The 18589-nt window shown below is 41.9% G+C and overlaps 1 protein-coding gene across 2 annotated transcripts in view; it reads right to left on the bottom strand.

Annotated features, from left to right (window-relative positions):
* Positions 1 to 1114: 1114 nt before the first annotated feature.
* wnt7bb (wingless-type MMTV integration site family, member 7Bb) overlaps positions 1115 to 18589 on the bottom strand; it is a 41392-nt gene continuing 23917 nt past the window's right edge. For both annotated transcript variants that reach the window (XM_033635984.2, XM_033635983.2), the window contains exons 3-4: positions 10475 to 10746; positions 1115 to 2800 (exon numbers count right to left, since the gene is read on the bottom strand). In XM_033635984.2, coding sequence (XP_033491875.1) covers positions 2321 to 2800; positions 10475 to 10746 — 752 coding nt within the window. In that variant the 3' untranslated portion in view covers positions 1115 to 2320. The remainder of the gene's footprint in view (positions 2801 to 10474; positions 10747 to 18589) is intronic.

The raw sequence follows: 18589 nt of genomic DNA, 5'->3' as shown, positions 1-18589 counted from the left end.
ATAGCTCAATCATTTCAAAACTTAAGTGCTCCGAAAAATGTCACATTGGACCAAAACCCATTTATCGCCCACTGCTCCCTAAATACACACTCACTTTCTATGTAGTTAGAAAGATTCAAGGCCTGTAATGAGTCGTTCCATGCCATGTTTTTTTTGCCCATTATGGTGAAGGCTTGAGCCGGCCTACTCTGCCTCTGATTTGCTTACCCTGATATTCTTACCCTAACCATAACCAATCTCATTCCTCATGCCCAAACCTAATCAACTTAGGCAATGAGTACTCCAATCAAAGGCAGAGTACGGCAGGTCATGACTTCACCATAGTGAGAAAAAATGGCATCTGGGGAGGTCCTATTATCTGCGTGGGAAGGTGTGTATTTTTGGAGCAGTTGGCCTTAGAACCAATGGCAAAGGACTTTTTGGTCCAGTGAGACATTCCTCCGACTGTTAGGCTTTCAGAATAATAAACCACAGGAACAATAAGCAGTCCCCCTGCAGATGTGCACTCATTATAACCTAGTTTGTCTTTACCAACAAAGTGGTTTAAACAACTTCAGTAGGTAAACTGTTGCTGTCACTGTCTTGTTTTACAGCCTTTCTCAACTTTCTCATAATCTTACGTCTTGTGTTTTTGCCTAGTCCAACTTTGTTGTATCCCAGATCTCAGCAATTATGTTGGTGGGTACAATGTTATTACAGTTGATAGAAATTACATCCAAAACTGCTAAAATAACATCCAGATTGTAATAAAATCGAATTAACGTTGCAGCAGAACAGAGCTAATCTAGCCAGGACCAACATTCCCCTATAGCCCTAATGAGAACAAGCGAGTGTAAATCATCAGACCCAAGTTAGCCTTGCGTTAAGTGAAAAAAATGTATACTCTGAACTGTAATTGCTTGTCCAGCAGCATGTCAGGCTAATTATAATAATAATCTCAGCTATATGTTTTATTTCTCTGCTTTTACATGCATGGGTGTGTAGGTTTAACTAATCATCACTCCACTGAACACAGTTTACATCTATTTAGCAATGATCTAATCAGAACCTCTCTTTAAGTTAGACTGCAAGTTCAACTCCAACTGATATTTTACTGTAGCAATGAACTGCCAAACTGAGTCAAATGGGAGTTTATTTAGTTCTCATGAGTCGTATCTGAATAGAAAATATCAGTGCAGCACTCGACAACACATCCAGCAACATATCAGCTTCATGTTCAATGAATTGAGGAAGGATCTCTGCAGTTAAATGAGTTTTCTTGCTACTGTCTATTAACTGAAAATAGATGTTACTGCTTGGGGGGGAAAGGACTGCAAACAATCTATGCTACAGTAAAATAGAACCAAGGTGTTTGAATGTGAAACACACTGTAATGATGTTTTTGTTGTCAACACACCAGTAGCAATGAAACCTTTTTTTTTCTTTCTTTTTTCTTTTTTAAGAAAAGATGAGGTGTTTTAGGGTTTGGGGGGGGGGGGGGCATTTTCTAATAGACACACATTTTCAGTCAGAGTTTCTAAAAAGTATTTTTCTTTACACTTAGTACAAAAAAGACATCTCTACCCGTTAGTGCTTCGTTTTAAGATACTATAACATAAATAAACAATTTATTTTCAGTGTTCAGAACAGACAGTTCCAGTGTGACTGGAAAACTAACATACTCCACCATATTCCAGTTGGCAGCAGAGGGTTTAACAGAGTTCTCCACTCAGATTTTGGCGCACCCCAACGCACCATACTTACAAAATGTTCTTCATTTCTACAAACCTCCAACATAAGCCCCAGCCAATTTGGGGGGTCATTCATGTCAAGATTCACTTTTGCTCCCCTTTAGTGAAAATACGACAAAACCCTTAAAAGTTTTCAATCAAAGACTTGACATATCTCTCCCAGTCACCCCTCATCAGCTGCTGTCATTTTGATCAGCTCCCAGGTTACTGTGCGTCCTCTCCATGCATGAGTCTCTTGTGAATTTAACAATTACAAATCCCAGAGTGCAAAGCACAGTTCCCACCGCGGGCCTCATTCATTACCTGTAGTCCCAACTTCACTGCGGATACATCAGTACATGAGCACAATCTCTATGTGACAGTAAAGTTCTGGGGTATTACCTACTGATATTTAGCATTTACTTTCTGAAAAGAAATTAGATAGATTCTGCTGTGCAAAACGATGCCATGAAGAGCTGATAGTGTAAATTCCATTCCTTTATTTCGAAATCTCTCACTGGTCCACGTCACGCTTTATCTCGCTCCCTCGAGTCTTCCTCATTCAGTTAGTCCTTGGCGCCTCACTTCCTGGCACTGAGTTCCTCATGTCCTTATTTGCAGGTAAACACCTCCGTCCTCTCACTGCACGTGTTGCACTTGACGAAGCAGCACCATTGGAACTTACAATTGCACTGCCACACTTTGGTGTACTGGTGTGTATTGTAGCCCCGCCCGCAGCACATGAGGTCGCAGCCGTCTGTGTGTTGCGAGGTGCGGTTGCACAGGCGTCCCTGGGTGCCCACGCTCCCCGTGGCTGCGTCCTCCTCGCAGTAGTTGGGCGACCTCTCGATGTAGACGAGGTCTGTCTCCATGGGCTTGCGGTAGCCCTGAGTCTGCTTCACCTTGAGGTGGGTGGGCTGGCGCAGTCGGCTCGCCCTGACTACCTCCACATGCACGGCTTCGTTGTACTTGTCCTTGAGTACGTAGCCAATCTCTCGGAACTTGGGAAGTGTAGTCCAGCAGGTCTTGGTGGTGCAGGAGCCCGAGACACCATGGCACTTGCACTCTAGCTTCATCCTTTCTTCTAGTACCTGGAGGGTAATAGAAAAACAAAACAGTTGTTGAACTGCAGCAACTATAGACATGGAATTAGACTCCAAACCCCAAATTATATATATATATTATATATAGAGTATTTGACTGCTCTAAAGATAGTCTTTTAATAAAACTGGGCTGTCTGTGCAATAGAAAGATGCAAATTTTCCAGAAATTTGTGCTACTGCGCCATACCAGCTTGTCTGTTTTGACACAGGAAACAATATGGCGGCTGTCTGACAACAAACAGTATCAAATTACAGTTAAACAATAAGCTAACATATGTTTCTAAAAACATTTTTGGTGAGAAACAGGCAACACTGTAATGGAATCTTGGTACATATTTGATCAGCACTGCTCAGTTTGACAGTTTGAGCTCAGTTTTTTCAGCCTGCATTTCTTTACAACACAGGAAACAGTATGGTGCCCACCTCCTGTTCGTGAATTCTCATATTACAGCCAGACAGAGCACTAAAATATGTTTCTCAAGACATTTCAGGCAAAAAAGGCACTATAGTAAAAGAACATTGGTTTATATTTCATTAGCACTGCCTAGTTTTACAGTTTGATGAGCTTCTTCTGAGTTTGAGAGAGAAACAGGGGCGATCTGCTTCTATACTCTTTGTGTGCGTGGTGGCGGCAAACATAAAGAAAATTCGAAATTGAATCAGTAGTTTGAGCAAAAGCCTTCGAGCCAGTGAAAATCCACCAGGTGATGCATTTGAGCTGAGAGATGAACAGGGAGATCTGGGCGCTGATTGTTGTTGATCATTGTTACAATACAAAGTAGGGGTGCAACAATCCATCGATCTGGATCGATTTATCAGTTCAATGATCAACGATCCAGTGTCAATGATGCAAAACATTGATCCATATGCGCCCTTATTTTGAAAGTCTGTGTCACCAACGAGATGATAAGGATAAGGTTATTCACTCTGGAATAAATAAGCAATGTGGAAATATTTTAGATTTCGGAGAAAATGGAGGTCAAGAAAAAACACGTCGTGTGTAAACAATGCCATTCAGAGATAAAACACGACGTACCTGCCTGACTTGGCATGTCACTCTGCTAACTTCTCACTAAAGTAACATCAGCTGCTCTGTTTCAGTAATACTGAAAAAACATGCATGCAGGAATTGAAATCGTATCATGGCAGATTGTGTAATATTGGCAAATATTGTATCATTGTCCAAAGAATTGACACAATGTGGTATTATGATGAAACTCCTGATTTACACCCATAAAGACAGAGGACTCTGTGTCTCTCTGAAAAGGTCAGTTCACCTAAATTACAAAACAATGTGCATGCCTTTACAGCATGCTCGTACTCGTACTTGTACTCATGCTACTAGAGGTAAAACTGCTATGGTGAACCAACCAAATTTAACTTCTGTTATTTTTTTGACCATGCACCAAGCCACTGATATTATCTTAGATGAAACACACATCAACAGCACTCTATAAGCTTGTAATGGTATTTGAACCGTCGAAAGCTCTCCATTCTTTTTTTCTGCATTTCATAATCATTGATGGATAAATTGTTTGAGTTAAGAGGACACTAAACAGAGACTGGCTGAACGCTAGCTTTGTGTTGTGCCACGGAGTGAAAACAAATGCAAACTATGTCAGATCAACTAGACGGTGAGATGTTTATTTGATTTTGTGTATTCGTGTGTGTATGTGTGTAAACTGTGATGGCAATGGGTCATTTCTTATTTGCACCTATGCTTCCAGTAAGCGATGATTGTGCTGGTAGCTTCGACTATAAATTCAGCGCAGGTACTTCAAACTGCCGACCTGGCTTGAGTGCAGAGCGATAGATCTCTTTGAAGCAGACAAATCGGAGCATATCTGAATGTTCAGTCATGAATGACATGCAGTTGCATGTCCTGAGGGCGGGAAAATTGCACTTACTGGTAATATTCCATCCTGTAATTTCGTCTACCTTCCCTAAACCACATCAATGACAGAGAAAAATAAACATGGCTCTCATATAGCTATCAATCATCTTGGATCATTTGAATCCAGATCAGTGTGTCATTAATCGCGTTGCACACGCAGCACAAAACAAAGACACTCTTAATCAATTGTTTACAGCTGGACAAGAGACACAGGGTTTATTTGACTGCTTAAACAATGTGATAAATAGAAGAAAGAAATGTTGCCACATGCATGAAAGCGGATCACAGTTATAGATTCAGATGCTTTTAGTCAAAGAGTAATTTTAAATGCAATAATGTCACATTTTTTAGGTTATTCCCTTACTCAGACTTGGACTTAATTTCTCTTTGAGGTTATGTCCAACATATGGTACACAGGGCAGAATGTCTTCTCCTTGAGGCCTAATCCCAGGGCATATGGGAAATATTGTGCGCTGTCGTCAGTATTTAAGTGTCAATCCTTTGCCCTGTGGGACTAAGAAACTAGAAAACCTCAAAATAAAAACTGTACCCTCTTCATTTTCTGCTGAACTATACTCAAAGGAACAGAGGAAAGGGGGAGGAGGGAGGGGGGAGTTGGAATGGGTCATATTAACACGTCTGTAATAGTCCTGACATGACTCCTTTACCCAAATTATGAACCCCCGACTTGCTCGAACGAAGTGTGTGTCTTTGTTGTATGAGATGTAAGTTTGGTTGGCAGGGCATTTTTCCAGTGCAGCTTTTTCCTGGCACCTCGCCTCGCCAGAAGCACAAGTCATCATTTCTATCAGACACTTACGAAATGTACACAAGAGTTGTTCAATATCTCTGTCTGTCTTGTCCATGCACTCATGTGGTCACAGTTTCCCGATTTGAGGACATTTGATTGAAAAAACATGAGCTCCGCCGTCTTCATAAAAAGCCGGGGTCAGCTGTCAATCTCGCCTCGCATGTTGATTTAGAACGAGGATTTCCAAAAATGTATAGCGCAGAAACCACAAGGAATTCCTGGCATAAGGAGTCTGACAGATGCATGGAAACATTTACTTAAACTGTGTCCATCAAAGCCTCTGATCTATTACTAATTAGTCCAGTATGAGCAGATTCCCATCTAAAGATCACTTGTCAAACACATAGCCCCGATGCAAGATGAAAGAGATCTGGGGATTCACTGGGTGTTCTTTTACATTCGGTTTAGTCACGGAAACTATTGTAATTATAGTTTTCTGTTTCAATGATGCTTCTTATCAGTGATTAGAAAACACAATCTCAGCTGGATCCCATTGGAAGAATCCACTTCCTTCCTCATCAGAGTCAGGATCATTTTCATCACCTCATTTGTCTTGAATATGTCAGCGTAAAGACCTTTTATATACTGAACTTCACTGCATGTGATTAAAGATTGATAGAAGAACGAAACAGACAAGGAAAACAAATAAGTAGTGTTGTGCACATTCACAAGAGCTAGCTCAAAGTTCAGTTCACACAGATTAAAATGAATTAGCTCAAATTCATACTGCACAACGTGAATTTTGAACTAAGTCTATCATCCCAAAAAAACCAAACTTTTTAACCCTTTATTTCATCAGTTTTCATAAAATAAAATCTTGATCATTGTTCACACACACAGACATATCCCAAGGCTGGTCAGATGCTTTAATTCAATTTGTCGTTTCCAATTCATTGCAGATGTGGCTGATGTTTGGACTTGTTTTCTCAGACCTGGTGGGCACAATTTGCATATAAATGTGAGACTTTTCCTGTTCGTATCTGCTAATTTATTCATAAATATCCTTGAAATACCCATATGAACTGGCTGCAGCAGTGCCAGTGGCTGCGAGGCCCCTGCATTGTCTAAGGTTCCCGTCAGTACTGCCAGTGCTGTGTTGTGCCATTTCAAACTGATGCATTCAGTTACTGGGTTCTTACACAACCCTGCAAATCACAATAAAGTAAGCCTAGCAGAAAGGGGACGATAATCTTGTTCATAAAAACAACAGTTTTTGAATTTACATTTGTCATTTCAAGTCTCTCGTATCGCAACTGGTTCTCATTCCCAGGTTGTCAAATACCGCCCCTTTGTCATGATCCTCAATGTCTCAAACCAACACACAGTGCATCAGGGTAGCTGTGGCTCATAGGTAGAGCAGGTCGTCCACCAATCCCTGGCTACAGTCTGCATGCCGAAGTATCCTTGGGCAAGGTGCTGAGCCCCAATTTGCTTCCAAGCGTATTCCGTCTGTGTGTGAGTGTGTGAATGGTAACTGAGTTGCACCATGTATGGTAGCCTCGGCCACCGGTGTGTGAATGTTTGTGTAAATGAGTGAATGTGATATGTAGTGTAAACGTGCTTTGAGTGGTCTGCGCTTACAAGTGCAGTCCATTTACCATTTATATCCTTTGGCAGATCTGTGTGAAGCACAGCTAAAACACATCGCAACATGTGGTTAATGTTGTGAAACAGTCTCAGTTAGGTTTAGGCAACAAAACTACTTGGTCAGGTTTTGGGTTAAAATAAGTAAGTTTGTTATATAACCTGACGTGTAAGTGACTGAAGTGTGTGAAGACTGTACGGAAATTACGCATTGTCGATATCTAACGTTATGTGAAAACAAACTTGGCTTTTGGTTTCAAACGGGACATGAACTGTGATCTCTTGTGTTCAAAGTGTTGCTGGAGTTAGTTAAAAGCATCTCAAACATGCCAAAGGGTGCCTTCGGCTTTAACATCACATTCCTAGGGGTGTGGTAGTGTGTTGCTATTTAATGACCTGGGAATGAGAATGGGCTGCGTTTCCAGACAAAATCCACATGCAACACTTTGATCTACACTTAACTTCATGGATGTGTCTCTGTCGGCTAGATCTCAGATCTGATGGCCATTTGTCTAGGTTTTCCTCGCCTACATGCAAATCACAATCTACGCCTCAGTCCACAAGGTGGTGGGAATCGAATAGAAATTGTTTGTTAACTTGTCAAGAATGCGAGGCACATTAACTTGCACACAGTAGCAGTTTCATTAACAGTTAGCAATAATTGCGAGCTAACTAAGAGCTATCCATGAACCAACAGAAATGTATAGATGAATCCCATTTACAGACTATGAGCAAGACTAAAGTTTCAGAGGCTCAGACTTCTGTATCCTTAATAACCTCTTCCAGTCTAAGAGAGATTTCAGCTTCTTACTGTCTCAGCAAAGAGGAAATCTGACTTTTGCACATCCTCCTAGAATCCGAGTTTCCGAGCCCCAGAGTGAGAACAGCAACAGTGCCAACTGACAGTCCAACATGCCAGCACCCTGGCATGCAGCACAGACCCTATCAGTCTGCTGTGTTAACACCGGCATTGTCGGCCTGCTTTCACACCCTGAATAGACGCAGTCAAATGGCAGTGACATGTTTTGGTATTGTGCAGAGAACTGCAATAATATCCTGTTCCTGACTTTACACTTCATAATTCCATGAAAGGAGCTGGAAAGAGGGGATGGCAGTCCTCCATCTGGCAACCATTGGCCAGGCCCCACTTTCCCAGTGGACACCATAAAGCCCAAGTTATTAATTAGATCCATTTGTCAACATAACATCATCTCTTCTCTTTTATTTACCTCTCACACTCTTTTTCTCTCTTTTGTCTTTCCTCCATGGCTGTTCTGAGATGACTAATAGCAAACAAACATGTCCATATTGAAGTTTGCCAACACTCTCTTAGAAATAAAAGACGCCCTCTTAGAATGGAAAGACATGTCAATAATTGGCTGGAGCAAAACAAGCTGCTGAAAGGCTAACTGGGTGATCAATCAATCAGCAACTGGATCAAACACAGTGTTTTGTCACATGACAGTGTGACTTTTAGCTCTTAACTGGAACTGTTTGCTCTTGTGCAAAAGAACACATTAACACACACATGTATACATCAAGTTTGTCATAAAGTGTTTTGTGTCTATAAAGGTCCAGTGTGTAGGATTTAGGGGAATATATTAGGAGAAATGGAAAATAATATAATAAGTATGTCTTATTTGGTGTACAATCACAATTGCTGTGTTTTCGTTACCTTTAAATGAGCCGTTTATATCTACATAGAGGGCGGGCCCTTGTTACAACACCATGTTTCTACAGTAGCCCAGAACAGCCAAACCAAACACTGGCTCTGGTTTTTGCGCTTTCGCGTCAGCCACCATTGTTAGCAGCCTCTGCGCAACATGCCAGACAGCGTCAGAAAAACTCAGATTTGAAAGTCAAACTGCTTTATTCCGTGTTTCTACAAGTTTAAAAAAGCGGGTCTGTTTGTTCTGGAGAGGGGGAGACCTCTGCCAATAATTCAGCTTGCAACAAAAACCTTCCCAACATCTGGATCGTAAGTTATCAGAGAAAAAAGGTGAGCACACACTAGCAGGTTGTCTGTGACAAGCCAAACAGCTTTGGAGAAATGCTGATTTGTAACTTAAAAACTGTTTTATTCAGTGTTTTTACCAGTTTAAATCACCTGGGGTGTCATTTATAAAACAAAAAAACAGTGCATAGGATCCATACTAAAAATGTACGTATGGACAAAAGCCAAAAATGATGTGCACTAAAAAATATTTGACAATTTCTACTATCAGGCTTCCACCTCCACCAATTTCCCATCTTCAAAATGTTTCCAAGCATGGGTCAAAGTTTCTCCCATCAAGTCTGTTTCGTTTAAAGTGGCATACGCCTCTTTCAGGCCTCGTTTTGGGTGCACCCAATTTTTATAAATGTGACCCCTGGTCCTCTTTATTTAGGCAAGGAAGAACTTCTGTGAATCATTCGGCTCCTGTAAAAACCTCCCAAACAATGAACACTGAAGGTGTCCTACACAGGAGTTTGTGCTTGGCATATGGGAAAAGTTTTAGCTGGTTGCAATCTTCAATCCTCGCCACTAGATGCCACTAAATCCTACACACTGCTGCTTTTTTTAAAGGATATTTGTGGGGGCTTTTTGCCTTCATTGATGGGCGGCTGTAGCGTTGGGGGAATCAAACCCGCAGACACAGCCTTTGTATATGGGGTGTCTGCTTTACCATGTAAACTAGTGGGCGCCCCACACTGCTGCTTTAAAGGAAGATTATTCCACCTAATTCATTTTCAAGGATAATTCCACTTCATTACATCTTGGGTCTGATAACTGTAATTTCTAGTGCGTACAATAACATTGCACTCCACAAAGTAATTCCTGAGATACCAGAGCACAACCGTGCTGCTACAACAATGTGGCAGCAAGAAGCATGAGCAGTAAAACAATCTGCCAAACTGTAATCAAACTTAAAGAGTTAAGGCAGATTATCTAAACCACTTCATTTGGAGGTGAAAACATAAGTGAACGCACCCAAAATGTTAGATGATGGCAACCTTTATAGTTAAATAATAAGGGACAGTTTGGGTTTCCATAGAAGTTTGTCTGTTTCTTGCCCTGTCTGACTTCTTTTAAGCATTGTCACCACATTCCGAGGTCTCAGCAGTTGACTGGTGAGTACAGTGTTATTATCACTGATAGAACTGATTGCCTGAACTGCAAAAATTAGATTCAAGTTGTAATAAAATATAATTACCCTTTAAATTGGGTCATTATTTTTTAAAGGTGGAATGAGTTGCTTAATTTAGTAATATTGTCTGTTCATTCAAAAAGACTTCAGAAGAGTTTGGCTGTTGCTTTCTCTGAAACACTCATGGAAAAAAACAAAACTTGTAACAAAGCATCTGAGAATAGGAAGAAAAATAAACTCTTTACCTTTCTCCCTGCCTCATTGTTATGCAAGTTCATCAGACGGCGTGGGGTCTTTTTAATCTCGCGGGCATCCACGAAGCGGCGAGAGAACTCGATTCCGTATTTGATGTCAGCCGAGCAGCCTCCCCACTTCCAGCCCTCCTCCTGATTGTAATACCCCTGCTTCTCCCGGTCGCAGCCACACTGGCTCAAGTTGCCCTGGCTGCATGCTGCTGTGATGGCGTGGGCCACCCCTGCCGCTGTGATGGCGTAGGTAAACGCTGCTTCCCGGCTGCCTGAAAGAGGGAAAAGAGGTAATTTATTAGAAATCCAAGGATGAGATGTGGTATAAGCAATTTCTAGATGCTTTTTGACATTTATCACCTTTACCATAGCTAAATACAAAACCAGGAACACAGTTCATGTTTATCACCCACCACATCCATTAAAGACCCATTTAAGTCTTCTCCATCGTCTTGATAAGCTACCAATTTTTCCTTCCCCCTCCTAAACGGCTTCCCTCCTGCACCTTGGTAGAAATGTGGTCACATTTCCGACCGCAAAGTCCTTGGGCCCAGCTTGCGAGAGTGCAGTGTTGGAATTCCAGTGTGGGGAGAGCTGGTCTAGGTGCTGTCCAAAGTGCTGAATTCCTCTACAGGAGCACCTTGTGCTGCTGCCCACACTGCAAACAGCTGGGGTCTGCAGGTCTGGCTGCCTCGCTCACACTGCTCACGGACATGAAAGGAGACACTCCGGGGTTCAAAAGCCAGATGGCACCAAGACTACACAAGATAAGATCAGCAGCTAAACCTAAACAGGAGATATTTTTTATTTCATCTGATCATGTGACATTCAAACTGAATTACTGTCTAGTTCAGACAATTATCTAACTGCTTTGGGTTTGTACCTCTGGATAAAATGCAAAAGGCACGGTCATCAAGCCAAAAAAGAGGCGCCATTTCTAATACTAATGAATCAGCCCTGCAGCATGCTGCGATGTCGCAATCGCAACAATTAATGAAATATCAACTGATCCTGAATTATGTGCAACCTAGCAATTTTGTCTAATCACCGCAACTTTCCTGAATTTGACCAATAGTAGTAGTTCCCTGTGAGTTTCACTAATCATAGCAGTCCCCTGCTTATCATCACCAAACTCACTTCCTTGTTTCTGGTTGTGAAGATGCAACGAGAGGCTGTTGCATCCAGATCTATTGCATGTGCTGAAAGAATCAAGGTGAGATAGATTGAATTATGCATCGCTAGTGGAAATGTTAGTGTAAGTTATTATTATTTTTTAAGAAAGCTGCCATGAAATCCGGCATTTTAGGCTGCAACAATCCATGAAATTGCCAATGAAATCCCGGAGGGGCTACAGTTTGTTAAATTAAGATCATTTCAATAACTAACTCTTGTGGAAACAAATTTGTGCAGCAACAAGGGGTGTGCCATATCCTCTCATCACGATAAACCAACAAGCATGGCTGAAAGCTAAATTATTACCAACTCCGTGGTGGTTCCAAAAAGAGGAGCAGCTTCAGCAGTGTGGAATAAACTGTGGCCTCCTGAATGTTTTATGAACAGCCCCGGACTTCACAGACTCTTTTAGTGAGTTACCGCGAATTACTGTCCCTGCAGAGGGAACTCATTCAGCGGCTCCTCTGGCAGCAGCACAGCGTCTCTCCCTCTTCTCTCTCGCGGTGCGCACACGGGAGTCGGTGTCGTCAAATGATTTTGTCATAGACCTCTGGTAATGTAAACCTACTTGATGCTCGCAGCTCGACAAAGAACTCCATATATGTGAATGTGCCATAGCTCTGGTATCATAACAGCCTGTCACAGGTTACAATGTGATGATTAGAAGAGAAATGGCAGAGCATAAAGGTCCAGGTGGAAAAAAACCCAACTCAATCATTTAGGATTTTACTAAAAGAAGGAAATCACCTGTTGATATATATATATAGATCCCAGGGGACATTTCTTTATATTTGCGAGCTGTTTAAATGTGTAATTTGTGTTAGATTTTATTTTGTTGAACTATTAATATTGTATACAGAATCTGGGGGCGTCGGTGGCTTAGTGGTAGAGCAGACGCCCCATGTACAAGGCTCTTGCCGCAGTGGCCCGGGTTCGACTCCAGCCTGTGGCCCTTTGCTGCATGTCCTTCCCCCTCTCTCTCCCCCCTTCACACTTAAGCTGTCCTATCAATTAAAGGCTAAAACGCCCCAAAAATATATATAAAAAATAAATAAATAAATATTGTATACAGAATCTGAATCTCACTCTGAGTTACTGTTGTTGTTCACAAACTAAAGAAATAATTCCGTAATTTTAATTTTACTGAATATTCAAAGGGAAACTGTTACTGTAAACTATATCACTTCTTAAATGAATAATACTTTTTTTTTTTTTTTTTTACTACTTTTTTATATCAACAAGAATATCGTTATCGCAAAAATCCCCTCAAATATCATGATATTATTTTAGGGCCGTATCGGGTGAAAACAGCAAATGATTGACATTTTTCCTTGATATAACCTAAAAGATTAATTAGTTATCAAGACAGTTGCTATTGATCGTCTCAGCACTAAGACAAATGAGGTTTTTAATCATAAAAGCATGTTATCAAATGACAGTTCTTTGGGATATCAATGATGAATTTAAGATGAAAAGAAAGCCAAAGGACTCTGGTACACATGTAGCCAAAAGGTTGGTGGCAGTAACCATGCCATACTATTCCTTTCTCTTTCTGCATATCTCAAAGTCCTCTACTTCTCCCCTAATGGCTGCAGAGGGCTGGCTTAAAAGGCCTGCCCTGGTCTAAAACAGACTGTGGGCTATTACAACTCCAGTCTCCCTTCAACTGGCAGTAATCTGGAAGGGGCTGAGCAGCAGAAACAAGGCTAACCGCAGAGCAGAGAGGAATGTTTTGTAAGTCTTTTGATGTATGTTGTGTAATGTACTCAGTTGCAATTATTTGAATCTCTCTAGGTAAAAAGCATTTTTTTTCTGCATTTCAGAGAGCCAAAAGCTACTTGATGATTTATCATTTCCTCAATGGCTTTCAGAGGAACAGCCAAGAAGCTTGTCAGATCAGTTTGGCAACAAACTTCACTGTATTACGTCACATCTTAACAGCAACTCCAGTGTTCTGGACATTGTGACTTGATGTGACTGCAGAGGATTTGGGTGTGAAATCAAACGACATAGCAGTCTTCCTGTGGTCCGAGATTTCTCAGAGACTGATTTAAATAAGTCTTGTAACATCTAGAAAGAGCTGTGATCATATATGATGAATTATGACGAATTATTGGGAAATATTAACCAGTGAAATCACAGTGCACTGGATTAGGCTATGTGGCTGTTACATGCTGAAACATGTCAGATGTGACAGATTTACAAAATGTTGTCAAATGAATGGAGTTTAAACAAATACGCAAAACTTTCTGAGTGCAAAAAAAGAGCTGCAACAGTTTGGAATCTGGTGAAACACTAAAGGCAGAAATAAACTTTGTAAACATTCAGTACCTTCAATAAATAAACTGATACTGCAGACGCACCCACAGCCGTGTCCACCAAAAACAGAAATAATATCCTAAAATGAGCAAATGGAGGAAATGTTTACATCTGCAGCAGCAAAGTACAACAATAAAGTGGAAATTATAAGGAAATAAAACACAAAAATGCCCCAGCATGGCCTGTGTCATTTTGCCTGACCAAATAAACTTTTAACAATTTTAAAAGTTACTAGACGTAAAATCTTTGCTTATTTTACCTAATTTAATGGGCCCAGACAGTGCGGTCAGATAGAGCCAAGGCTGCTAGCTGGAGTCTAGCCTTGGCATGACAGCTTTGCATAAAGCAGAATAGTCAAATGTACTTATCTTTTGGGGTTTATATTCGCCTCTGCCTAATTTTATGGAGCTTTTTTGCATTAGGTACTACTAAATAAACAGCTTATACGCAGCTGTTTTTTATTTCATTTCCTCTTCTTCTTTCAGAGGGATTTTTTGCACCTCTTATTCTGGTCTCAGGGGCATTTTCTGAACTCTCGCAGACGTTTTCACCCAAAGCCACTGTTAATTTCCTATCTTGGCACTGGTGCTGCAGCGCTAATACCACGGCCACAGGTTTGCCCGGTGGGGACTGACTCACAACCACTTGCTTCTTTGGTTAGCAGCAGAACTGTGCCCCACCAGCTTGCGGTGCTGCCCCCACCTCACACACATGCACGCACGGAGGCGCACAGCCATAATGTACGTGCATTCACACGCATACGTATGCACGCACATACTCAGCTGCTGGCCGCATAATAAAAATACACAACACACTCACACTGCCCTCCACCCTCACACACATACACCGTTAAAAACACATTTGTACATAGACGCACAAACAGAGCGTCAGTGTAATGTTTAAAACAGGATAAAGGCAGTTTCCAGAGAAAGGGTGGTTCCCTCAGCCATAGATGCATGCCCATTTCTGGGCCCATTGAGTTGTGCTGCTCATGGGGAAAATGATGATGATGGGGCTTGTACTGGTTGTCACCCCCTGGTGGGTCTGGCACTGCCAAGGCTCTGCCTGGCCATAATGAAAGCCAATTACACAAGCCATGGAACTGTGGCGATCAAGACCCTCTTTTTTCCTTGTGCAATGAACCAAAGAAGACATCGGAAATCAGATTTTTAAAATATGATGTCCGCTGGGTATAAATATCCATGTGTATGGAGCCTTCAATCTCCCCCATGCCTATTCAGTCATATTAGGTGTGACAACTCTTTCAATCAAAAGCATACAAACTAACTATTCACTTCATAAAAATAAGAGCACTGTGTAATGCTTGGAGTGTGGTTAACCTTATTTTCAGGTCAGAATTTTAAGTAAAAACTTATGATGAATAGACACCGCACTTTGGTGACTGAAATCAAACACCCAAAGGTTCTGAATGCACTCAACAAAACAAATACATTAATTCAACCACAACCAGGAAACTCCATATTTCAGCAACAGTGCTCTGTTGTCTTGTGTTGGATGTTGTGTGTGCAACATCATTTTACTCCCGTGCCCTCAGGAAAGGAAGGCCCCGCTTTGCTGAACAGCCATGCGGTTGATGAAATGCGAAGGAGAAAAAGCACCCATAACAGCAGCTGAAAGCCCTACAGAGGCTGGCCCCAGAGTCCTGACAGCCCTCCAGGAGGAACCACCCTGGGATAGCCTCGCTAGCTGCCAGTGGAAAATTGGAGTGACCAGAAAAACCTCAATGAACTTGGAAACATCCAGGAGAGAAGAATGGGGGAATATTAAACCAGATGTCTAATGGAGTTTAGTGGCAAGTGTCTGCTACACTATCCAAGAAAGTAGGGAAGAAGACTATCAGCCGTGCTTGACTCAGAGCAGGTACAAGCGTTCATAAACAAAGTATCCTCTTATATCCATGCGTCAGGGACTAAAACCAGAGATGTAGGGAAGGCTACTGACTCAGTACGCCTTGGCCTTCACATTAACTGACCACACCACTTTGGACAGTGGCCCCTGCTGCAGCGCCTGTCGTGTCTTTTGACCATCTGCTGAAACTGGGACACAAAAAGAAATCTCTGGATGTAGTGGCTTGCCGCTAAAACGGCAATCTGTGTTTAGAGCCGGAGGCAGGCACACCGCTAGACAAATTTCACATGACACAGCACAGGAGATTTACAACCGACGACACTATACAGGCAGCGCTGGTGTAGTATAGGCTAGCTGATGTAGTAACACTGCAGCTGACCTCAACGGGCCTCGCTTTCTTCGCCGCTCACAGGCCATGGTTAGGCTATGCTGCTGACAAGATATACTGAAGGGACTTGGAAGGGGATGTGGAGGCCACTGCTTTGTACAAAAACCAACCCGGGGTCATTTTTGTTGTGTGTCTACTCCATCACAGGATGAAAGGCTGAAATCTAAACTGAAGGGATCTGTTTTCTAGCTGGTGAGACACCAAATGGGCAGCAAATCTATGTTCATGTTTAGTTTCTGGAACTGAGAAAGCTTCTGACAACCAGAGTCAAATTCCTTGTTTGTGTCAGCATTCTTGGCCACAAAACTGATTGATTCTGATTTCGACAATTAAGTTTGCACACGCACATAAGAAGGTCTGCGGTCCATGCGAGCTGCAGCGAAGCATGCTATAAGAGCACTGGAGCACAGATACAACTTAATCACTGCAAAGGTGAGAAGGACATGATATTGTAAGAAGATAGGAGGAGAGATTCAGCAGATGAAAAGAGCTGGAGAGAAGTAGTTTAGGCTGGATACTGGTCAGGGTCTGGCGAAGGAACAGGAAAACACACACATGCACAAACACAGACACACACACAGACCGGCAGAGCCCAGCAGTGCAGTTGAATGGCCCTCTCCACACAAGCCAAGCCTGTTGGTGGAGCAGTGAAGGGGAAAGCTTTTTAAAGGCCCCCTCATCCCCGGACATGCACTCACACCCTGGGGACAGAGGAGGACTGGATTGCATAAGAAATTACATCTCAACAACACGACGTTACACCGGAGTTTTAGAGCTTCATATCCATTAAGCACAAGGACATGTTGTCACGGACAAATGGCACTAGTGAACAAAGGGAAAAGTGTCACCTGCTGGTGGCCAGGGGTCTTTACACTTGCGGTGATGTTGACTGACAAAGTGTTACAAACAGGAAAGGAAGCTTTTTTTCCCATCTAAAAGACGTGGCAGTTGAAAAATTCCAAAAAACACCACCACTTTGCCTCAATTACCCGTCAACTGTATTTTTGAGGTGGACATGGAGATAAACGAGGTAGTTCAGATTACTGTTTGTGGAGCCGCATGTCGATTCTAACTTTGATCTAAAGCCTGTTAAAGATTTTCTACATGGTCCTCCTACTCTTTCTGCCTTGCCGCACTTCCACTCTCCAAAGTGAAAAGCCAAGAAAGTCCCTATGCTTCATCTTAAAAGGCAAAAACAAAACTTTATACACCAAGATAAATGCAAAATATGAAACACACCACAAAAAATGCAGCAAAAGAGGGAATCAAATGGAAATCTGAGATACTTAAAGGCAATTTTTGAGCACCAATTGTACGTATAAGTTTAAACACACTCTGTTAAAAAGTTATTTTCCACACTGTACCTATATAATAAAGTTATGACACCCAAAACACTGAAAACAAGCTCTAACCGATGCCTTGCCGGCGCTGGAACTGTGTCTCCAGGGCCCCATGGAAGGGGAAGAAAGTTGGAGGAAAACCCCTTTGCTTTGTATACCAATCACTGAACTGACTAATGCGCTCTCTACTACTGTTTTCCGTTCCGCTTTATGTACCGTTGCTATGAACATATGCTCCCAGCAAATTATAGACAAAGTTGTGGTCCGTGAGGTTTGCAGCTTGAGGAATTAGCACAGCCGTGTTCCTGTACAATAAAATAATATTGTTTTACCAGAACTAGGCTCCACATTCTCAGTGTACTCACATCATGGAGCTGGGGAAGTGACACGCTTTGGCACAGCCGCTTACTGTAGGGTCCCGAGTTTGATTCATATAATAAGGAGGGCTTTGAGCAGTAAAGCTAAAACAATTATGAGGGTATTTAACGTTGCCGGTATTAAATGCTAAGAATCTAAGTAAGCTGCCTCCCAGGCATAGAAAATTGGGCTGGCAGAAAACATCTCAAAAGCATCCTTTTTCTTCCCTGATCTCCCTGAGGTGGAGATAAAGCTTTTTGACTGAATACCGAGACTTGCTAAAACAGGCACAAATCCTTCTTCCCACCCTTTCATCCTAATAATGAGGCCGAATCAGGACCTCACCTGCTCAGATCTGGAAATGTAGGCCTCTTATGTGCTGTGCACGGTAATCATCGAGTTCATTTGAGGACAACGTTGAGGATTTTCCTCAATTTCGATCCCATTTGACTTCGTTTCATCTTCAACGGAAACATATTTACTGAGATATATATCAATCCCACATCATATCGTTGAAGATATCATTATCATCATCACTATAATCAGCGAGTCAAATATGCCACTGATGACATGTTTCCTTTCTCATTACAAAAGAAACCTCCAGACCTAACATTTCCATATTCGTTGATATCCATCAAACCCTCAAAATAAAGCTCCAGGTCTCTTCAC

This window comes from Epinephelus lanceolatus, chromosome 5 (genome assembly GCF_041903045.1).
Source record: "Epinephelus lanceolatus isolate andai-2023 chromosome 5, ASM4190304v1, whole genome shotgun sequence".
NCBI classification, from domain to species: domain Eukaryota; kingdom Metazoa; phylum Chordata; class Actinopteri; order Perciformes; family Serranidae; genus Epinephelus; species Epinephelus lanceolatus.
The sequence above is the reverse complement of the archived record's forward strand: the minus strand, read 5'-3'. Positions and strand labels throughout refer to the sequence as shown.